The sequence below is a fragment of the Priapulus caudatus genome, unplaced genomic scaffold (genome assembly GCF_000485595.1).
Source record: "Priapulus caudatus unplaced genomic scaffold, Priapulus_caudatus-5.0.1 Scaffold976, whole genome shotgun sequence".
Classification (NCBI taxonomy): domain Eukaryota; kingdom Metazoa; phylum Priapulida; class Priapulimorpha; order Priapulimorphida; family Priapulidae; genus Priapulus; species Priapulus caudatus.
In genome coordinates this window covers 31117-40660 of record NW_014578037.1, presented here as the reverse complement: position 1 = coordinate 40660, position 9544 = coordinate 31117, and the positions used below count along the sequence as shown (strand labels likewise).

At 41.3% G+C, this 9544-nt stretch overlaps 1 protein-coding gene and 1 long non-coding RNA gene across 2 annotated transcripts in view; both read left to right on the top strand.

The window, feature by feature from the left end:
• Positions 1 to 2489, top strand: part of LOC106814774 (zinc finger FYVE domain-containing protein 21-like) — a 12468-nt gene extending 9979 nt beyond the window's left edge. The window contains exon 7 of the mRNA XM_014819127.1: positions 1786 to 2489. Within this exon, the coding sequence (XP_014674613.1) occupies positions 1786 to 1833 (48 nt within the window). The 3' untranslated portion in view covers positions 1834 to 2489. The remainder of the gene's footprint in view (positions 1 to 1785) is intronic.
• Positions 2490 to 8527: 6038 nt separating this feature from the next.
• On the top strand, positions 8528 to 9469 carry LOC106814775. The gene is made up of 2 exons (XR_001394656.1): positions 8528 to 8932; positions 9371 to 9469. It is a non-coding gene; the product is annotated as an uncharacterized LOC106814775 (long non-coding RNA).
• The last annotated feature ends 75 nt before the right edge of the window (positions 9470 to 9544 follow it).

Below are 9544 nucleotides of genomic sequence, written 5' to 3'. Positions count from 1 at the left end.
CCTATTTTCTGGGCAATTCCTATTTCTCCATATTTTCTGGACAAATCCTTTTTTTCCATATTTTTTGAGGGCGTTTCAATTTTTCTGAAATCCAGAATTGTTATTAGTATCTTTTTCAAGATGCAGATTTTACATTTAAGGCTGACCCAATTTTCAAAAATTCTTAAGGGGAGGACCCCCAGGGACCCCCACCCCTTCACTTTAAATAACATCATATTAATATTAACTCTTTACTATCACGATTTTATTATAAAGTCAAAGTTGTTTTCTCAGTATGGATGTTGGTATGTGTATCCAGAGGGGGGGTCCAGGGGCGTCTGACCCCCTCTTTTTTACTCCAAAAAAAGGGAAAACACGATAAAAGTAATTTCTGCCTTTAAAAATTTGGAATTTAATCTTGCATTCTAGGACATCAAAATTACTTGCCCTCAGATGCTCTCAGAATGCACGAATTTTTTAAAATTTTTCTTGGGGAGGTCCCCCTAACCCCCCCCCCTAATGTTGGCAACGCTGCCTATAGCGACACGTCGCATAAACTGCATTCGGCACCTTTCTTTATAAAAGTCCCTTCTATTTCTTACTGCGACCCCCCTTTTTCAAAAAGCGGATCATGTCCATGATATACATGTACGTTCAAGAGTGCCATTAATAGAGAAGAGGTATGACACAGCTTTTAAACAGCGTTTTGCATAGTTTTCAGAACTGGTAAATAACTCTACAATATGTGACATAAATATATCAAACTTTACCTTGTTTAATCGGTCTATGAATTCTTCCTATAATCATATGACCACCACCATTTACCTGAAATCGTTATGTGTTCTTCAAAAAAAAGTTATTTGAATACGAACACGGTTTCGTACAGTTTTTCACGCATGAAATGCCAATCTCTCCGACCGAAGCTTTCTGATATGGGACTAGTGTATCTGTTGTCTATGCGGTACGCTGGGGGCCGCTAGGGAATTAGCTGACTAGCTTAGCTTTGGCCGTGAGGCCGCATTTTATTTTTAGCAGACTGGAAACGCTGCACGCTGAATACAATTCAGATGCCCTAATAATCCCATACGACCCCAAAGTTCCGTCATTAGACAATATAGAACCACTAATACCATAAGAAACGTCGGTACGCGAGAGATTGCATTCATGCAGTGAAAACTGTACGAAAAAAACAGTGTCGTATTCAATAAACTTTTTGTGAAGACACATACGATTTTCAGTATAAATTGGTGTTGTTCATATGACATATAAAGAGAGATTCATAGACGAAAACAAGGTAAGTTTGAATATATTTATTCACATATTCTGATTAGATATTTACCAGTTTGACAAACTATGCAAAACAGCTGTTAAACCGTGTCCATTATCTTCTCTATTATCACTCTTGATGTACGTCATACATATTTTGGCGAGTAGTCTACTATTAGGTTGCTTATGCATGTATAAAACTGCTTATCAATTATTAACATGCTTCTCATTAAACCTCAAAATACTTGTTCTCATGGGATGTAACTCACAAATATGTAATATTTGAATTAAAATTCCACTTATGATGACAGTGCAATATGTATGAGTAATGCCAAGCACATTAATATTTCTTCAGTGAACCTTGTGCAGCCAAACGCAAGCTTTGGTGTGCAGACGACCTCCACGAAAAAACCTTCGGTTTTCGGAGTATTTCGGTTTTCTGAATTTCGGATAATAGATTGTGTACTGTATTATATTGTCATTGTGTTTCATGTACTGTACTTGGTAAAGAATAAAAGATTGTGTGATTTTTCTTTTCAGGCGATGAACATGATTTTCGAGGCGAGGGATGTTGACTCACAAGAGTGACCTCCATCTGCTGCTGAGAGGAATGAGCGGAATGAGTTCAGATCTGAAACCATTCACAGTAATCCAGTTAAGACTATTTTTCGTAACTAGTAAACGTGAGTAAATCTCAATCACTGTCATTGTAACTAGATAGAGATGGGTTTATCAAAGGGGGACTGCGATGGTCCATTTTGCTCCATCCTACACATGACATTACAGTGTTTGCATGTTGACTGCTGGCGCCTTGCTTACTAAGTTATAATTGGTTCTTCATACTGGGTAGTTGTGCCACCAGTATGAACAGATTAATAGTATGCTGTACTTTCTGAAAGCTGATCAGTTTTTAAAGTCGAGCAACTGCTTAAAATCTCAACTTGTATCGTATGAAAGTGACCTAATATCTGTGAGATGGCTTTTAAGATAGGTAGATCTGTAGAGGAAAGATCTATGAAGCATTTTATACTCAGTGCAGGGGTGGAGCCAGAAATCTTCCATAGTTAGACTTGAATTTGGAGGTTGTTGCTTGATGGGTGCATACAAAAAGGGCCAGTGTGACTCGAATTTGTCCTTACAACCATCCATAAAAGAATGCCCTCCTCCCGTGACACGCACGCACGCGCCCACACACTCACGCACGCACGCACATGACACAGCACAGCGCACACATGCATGCACGCACGCACGCACGCACGCACACAGGCACGCATACATACACAACTCTGGTATTTATTGTATCCCCCACGACGAAGTCGGCGGGGATACTATGGTTTCATGTCTCCCGCTCGGTCCGCCGCGGAGAATTTCCCTTCCGCTCTATAACTCGACCCCTAATTGACCTAGCGTGACCAAACTTGGTATACTTACACATCTTGGGGAGAAGGTGTGTCGCGTACCGAAACCAGGTCACTGCAACCTTTATTTGACCTTGACTTTGACCATATTTTCCTTCCGCTCTATGACTCGGCCCCTAATTGACCTACCGCAACCAAACTTGGTATACTTACACATCTTGGGGAGAAGGTGTGTCGCGTACCGAAACCAGGTCACTGCAACCTTTATTTGACATTGACCTTCACCATATTTCCCTTCCGCTCTATAACTCGGCCCCTAATTGACCTAGCGCGACCAAACTTGGTATACTTACACATCTTGGGGAGAAGGTGAGGGTCAGCGTACCATAAAACCAGGTCAACTGCGACCTTGACTTTGACCTTGATCATATTTCCCTTCCGCTCTATAACTCGGCCCCTAATTGACCTAGCGCGACCAAACTTGGTATACTTACACATCTTGGGGAGAAGGTGTGTCGCGTACCGAAACCAGGTCACTGCAACCTTTATTTGACATTGACCTTGACCTTACCTTCATCATACTTCCCTTCCGCTCTATAACTCGGGCCCCTAATTGACTTAGCGCAACCAAACTTCGTATACTTACACATCTTGGAGAGAACACGGGGGATACATGTAGTTGGCGACAACTGCCCTTTCTAGTTTTACGAATGCAGATATAGTTGTGAATGCAAAATTATGCAAAAGCTCATCATTAGTCTATATATTTTAATGCTGTTTTTAAAAATTATCAATGACAAATCTGAATTTAGGTTTTTATCTATTGCACTCCTGACTCGTAGAAATTGTGATTTCTACAACCTTATCGATGATGAAACAATGGCATTTAGAAATTGAATTTGCTGTAAACTTATCCTGACCGTTTTGTATTTGTAAATGTGTACTAACGAAAATTGTGTCATATAAATTTGGTGGCATTTATTATGTGCTAGTTACGGTACAAGTGTTTGAAACCTCATCAGGGTCTGTGCCTGTGTTGAGCATTCGTACCAAACAAATATGTGAATAGTATTTTTTAAGAATGAAATTAACTGCTCATGAGAGGTGATGGGTATTTCTTATATATATGTATAGCTACTGTACGTCTCTCGAGTCTTCCGAGAGGTTACGGACACGACTTCACATATCACGCTACCAGTTTACGTTATTTTATACAGGTTAAAAAGCAATATTACAGCGGTAACATCCCAGTTGGCCTACTCCCATTTCGTCTCTTTCGTCGTGCTCTAAGTCTTTTTCTGCTCTGAAAGTAATTCGATGCGTCGGTAGGCTGTTCAGGTCACATGGCATTACATTGTGTTTCGATATAATATCTAATTAACTCGACCTAACAAATAGTTTGTGATTGCGCACAGTTATCTTTTGATTATCATAAGACGAAAAGTTGAGCGTCCACCTAAAAAATGTAAATCGGGATTATCACACATCCCGGTGTATGCCCTTTGTCACATTTCTCAAAGTAACAAACAATTGCTATGCATTTGTGCAGAAGCTGTCAAACAGTGGACACCGGATACTTGTAGAACAAGTTGGTTGTGCCTTTGTGTAAATTATGTTCCTCGTCAATCGATATCTAAAAATGGCCAAAAAACGTCAGTTTAGTTATTAGGTGCAGTCGGTTTAATCAAGTTGCTGCAGGCAGGTGTTTTATAATGGCAATTCTGCCTGGATTATTCTGCCTGCTAATTCTGGCATTAAATTGCCATTCTGCCATCGAATTCTGCCATTCTGGCAATTCTGCCTGCCAATTCTGGTTAATGCCTGGATAATATCTTGACCACTTCATTATAGCGTTGATCTCATAATATTAAATATGGTTTAGACTTTAGAGGTTTCATTCCTCCTATGCTGCCAAGATTCGTGGGTCCAGCAACTAGTATTGTAATGAGGGTTGTCTGTATTTTTTAGAAGTAAGATGAAGCAAAGCTTATTGCACATGAGCTAATTTGCAGCCAGTATAGCAAGAAAAGATCCATTATTTTCATTATCTGTCTTTCTCTCGCTCGCTTTCTCTGTCTGTTTGTCTGTCTGTCTGTCTGTTTGTTTGTCTGTCTGTCTGTCTGTCTGTCTGTCTGTCTGTCTGTCTGTCTGTCTGTCTGTCTGTCTGTCTGTGTCTGTTTGTCGGTATGACTGTCTGTCTGTCCATCTGTCCCCTCTTGGTTTCTTTCTCACACACTTGCTCACCCCCACTCCATCTCTCTTCTATTATCTCTATCTTTGCCACTTTCGACTCTCTCTCTCTCTCTCTCTCTCTCTCTCTCTCTCTTCTCTCTCTCTCTTCTCTGCCCTCTTCTCTCTCTCTCCGTCCCTCTCTCTCATCTCTCTCTCTCTCCTCTCTCTCTCTCTCTCTCTCTCTCTCTCTCGTCTCTCTCTCTCTCTGCTCTCTCTCTCTTCTCTCTCTCTCTTGCTCTCTCTCTTCTCGCTGCTCTCTCTCTCTCTCTCTCTCTCTCTCCTCTCTCTCTCTCTCCTCTCCTCTTCTCCTCATCTCTTCTCTCTTTTCTCTCCTCTCTCTCTCTCTCTTCTCTCTCTTCTCGCTTTCATCTCTCTCTCTCTCTCTCTCTCTCTCTCTCTCTCTCTCTCTCTCTCTCTCTCATCTCTCTCTCGCTCTCTCGCCTCTTTTTATTCGCCTCTCTGCTTCTCTCTCTATCGCTCTCTCCTTCCCCCCTCTCTCTCTCTCTCTCTCTCTATCTGTGTTTCTGTCTTTCTCCCCTGAAAGTTCTGATCAGTTGGTTACACTTACGATTAGAAAGGTTGAAATACCAGAAGATACTGATGGGGTCACCTTTAAGCTTTTCTGTTCATGATTTTGCTATTGTTTTGCCTGTGAAGATGAGATATAGCTTGATGTCTAATGTGCTTCTAAATTTTAAAAATTAAACATTTTTCTTGTTTTTTAAAGAGAGCCTCGATTGGTCGGGGTTTAGTTGGTTTAGCGAAGTTTTTAGACCATCCTGTTAGATTAGTAACCAAAGGTATAATGTTCGCTCACGAGAGCATTTGGATATACTAACAGCTGCTGCTCTATGCTATTGCTGATTGAAGTCTCACATATAGCAGGTGGTTTTTTGGGGAAGGAGTCAGTTTGACCGTCTACAAGCCTCTTCATGGTATCATTTGTAAGCCACTCGGGGTCCTTCCCAGCTTGTATCACATGTCCCATGCAGCTATTGCATGCATGCTACACGTGCGTGCTAGTTACACTTTATCGTACCAGTTTTAAAATAGAAGTATGTAGACCCAGTAAATAGTAGTAAATACTCTTCGTTCATAGAAGAACATAGGGCATGTATGAATATATATCCAACAGTCCTGGACTGTCGTCTTTGCTTCAGGCCATGACATGTGGATGTCCCACAGTTGGTTTGTTGGTTTACATATCAGTAAATGGCCCAATGTTAAAGCGTGCGAGGGGAAACTTTTTGTGTTGTTATAACATGCATGTGTGATGTCAAAAGACTATTAACATTATGGTGCTCAATAGGTCCCTTAATTGATAGTGGGTCCTTGACGATGTGACTGAGACATGTCTCATGTAGAATTAGAGAGAGTGAGACAGATAGATAGATAGATAGAGAGAGAGAGAGAGAAATAGAGAAACAGAGTGCGCGAGAGCAAGAGAGGGAGAGGGGGGGGGGAGAAAGAAAGAGAGAGGGAGAGAGACCCATGCGAGTGGTCTGTGTTGTGACTGTGTGATCTATTGTGTCTCTGGTTTCCCAGAATAGTATACTACTGTACTCCCATTTCATGTAAAAATTGCCATTTCAACTTCATTCTCTGATAATATGATAGCACGTCTATGATTGCCATAATAATTATCGAATTGGTATACTAACACCGGTGACATGTTCACAGAATATGGTAGTAGATATAGTTTGGCATTGAATCGTCCACAGCGTGCTCAATGTATTCGTGACCCTTGCAGGGACTGTATGACAGAGATGGCAGACATATGTATTTTACTTGTAAATGTGCTCCATCTACGCCATGCCGCCTTATATCATGATTACATGTGTATTATACGAATGCTTGTTGAATTTTTTCCTTATGTTAGTGATTGTTTGTGGCACACATTCTGCCACATACTTTAAATTTGCGTGATGCGGGATATCAGAGAGATAATACGAGAGTTGTATTTCACTCTAGGTAACTCGACGATAAAATTCTCCATGTAATGACATATTACATACCGAGATTGATGTGGTATAATGACGGACCTATCAGTTATCAAGTCTGGTCACACCACAATGCACGTGCATTGTGTCATGTATAACATGATGATACGTTATGTAGTAACATTGTCATATCATCATGTTACATTACATTTTTATGTATCACACGATAATAGATTACATATTTACACATCCAATATTGATGATATGTCACATAAAGATATATTAAAGTGTGTGATAATGTGTCACGTAATGACATATAACATAATGGGGACACTTTACATACTCACATATTGATAACGTATACCTGATAGTGTATCACATAATGACGTACAACACAAGGGGACGTGTTGTATATTATCAGGAGTAGATAATAGATAGTAATAATATTCCCTATTATCTACTCCTGATATTATCATAATACCTGATACCTTATCACAACGTGACGTATGACAGCAATCACATGTATAACACACTGATATCACCAAATATTGTATCACCTACTAGATGATCTTTGTACTCTAGAACAGTCAGTCACTTGGACATAATCACTGAGCGCACACCACTCTCTCATGTAGCGAGCAAAAAGTGTTGTAATAGTCACTGTAGTTCTTCGAACCTATATTGTTGGGGGGTAGCCCTATAGACCGAAGGTCCGATAGACCGAATATTGCAAAGAGTTAGGGTTAGAGTTAGGGTTAGGGTTAGGGTTAGGGTTAGGGTTAGGGTTAGGGTTAGGGCATATATATGGTATATATAGTGGCATCATATGATTTATAGTGGCATCGGTGGATGTGCGGCATATTCACGTTCGAATACGGCATCGTGGATGTCCGGATGCGTAGCCTGGAGGCTAGGCGACCGATTCCGGATGTGTATAGGCACTGCGTATTCGAATACACCTTCGGTCTATCAGCCTTCGGTCTATCGGACCTTCGGTCTATAGGGCTGTAACCGTGTGAAACGAGCGTTATTCATTAAGCAGTAGGTGCCAACAATATGGTTACAGCCCTATGCTACTATGCTACTATGGAACCTATATACTCAGGCTTTCAAGTATTCCTCTTTTTTCTACTTTTTTGTCTTTGCTCCTACTTTTCCTAATTTTTCCCCTGAAATTCTTACTTTTTCCTACTTTCGCTTAGTTTTTTTCCCCAAATTTTTTGTTCTAAATTACCGTAAAAGGAATTCTCAGTCATTCAATATTCTTGATGACGATGTTACACTCTGTGATTGTCATATGTAAATCACAAGCAGAAGGGCTGGAACGTACCCTGGTCACTATTTGATATGGTTAGGGTTAGCATTAGGGTTAGGGTTAAGGTTAGGGTTCAAGGTTCGGGTTCGGGTTAGGGTTAGGGAGTAGGCGTAGGCGACTCCCTAGACTCGTTAGTGGAGTAGACGAGGTACGGTCCGGCATATTAGATAGTACCAGGGTACGTTCCGGCAGTACCCCGGGGGACATAGACCCTCTCAGCAGTAGTGAGTAGTCACTGCAGATGCCAGGTGGTATACATACCTCTTTGGCGTACACCAGAAAGAAGTGAGTAAAGAAGTAAGTAAATAAGTGAGTGAGTAAGTTTTTGTGAGTAAAGATCGAACGTCATATGAGGCTTATGGTTCTGTGGATATTGGTAAGTATGAGTACAAACTACTCCTGAAAGCCCGCACAAGTCCTACTTTTATCCTATTTTTTCCAGCAAAATCCTACCTTTGTCCTGTTTTTTTTTGCAAATTTTGATCCTACTTTTCTCCTAATTTTTTTCCTCGGTGTGCTTGAAAGCTTGACATACGTGTAGCCCCGAGATGACCCTGAGAATCACTGATAGCGGGCCAAGATATCCGTGTCATTCACAACGTCTCGAAACTCTTGAATCAACAAACAGGCAGCTCACCTATAATCTCTGACGCACGGAGGGAGCTACTATCCGATTTACGTCATCGTGAGTTTGGTCTCGTGCAAGAACGCTCGCACCCAGGCTTGACATTTCTGTCACGCATTTCCCTTCACGTGTGTGCAACGGTACGGCTCACTGACTACACTAGCATTTCCTGCTGGGGCTGGTTAGAGGTGAGGAGAGAGCAACGTGGACGCTTAAGGTATGACCGTATAAACGTTAGCTGAATGTTTCTCCCTGACCTGTGCGCATGTTTGCGTAGTTTACGTAGCTCTGTATACGTGTATACACTGTTGCTATGTATACGTATGTACACGTGTGCATTCTTTGCTTCGGTCAGTGGTTAGGGTGCGCGGTTGTACGTGAGCAGTAAATGCAGCGCGATTCAGTCAGATTCATAGGAAGATAAAGAAGAGCATAAATATAGAAATTTATATCAAATATAGAGTCGCTCAGTTGTCGTATTTGTCTTATCTGCAATGTCAATACCCAATACATAGTGCAGCTTTTATCTACTTGTAATCTACGACTACACATCTACTCGCTACGTCTACTAATTCTCTTTTGGGTATCAAAGCAGCGGCGCTTTCCGTTGGAGGCATTTACGTAGGAACCTAATTCGAGTCCTCTCCTCCTGCAGGTCGTATAATACCCACGAGTAGAAGCTAGCGAGGAGCAACGAGAGAGAGAAAGGAAATAAGAGAGAGAGAGAGAGAGAGAGAGAGAGAGAGAGAGAGAGAGAGAGAGAGAGAGAGAGAGAGAGAGAGAGAGAGAGAGAGAGAGAGAGAGAGAGAGAGAGAGAGAGAGAGAGAGA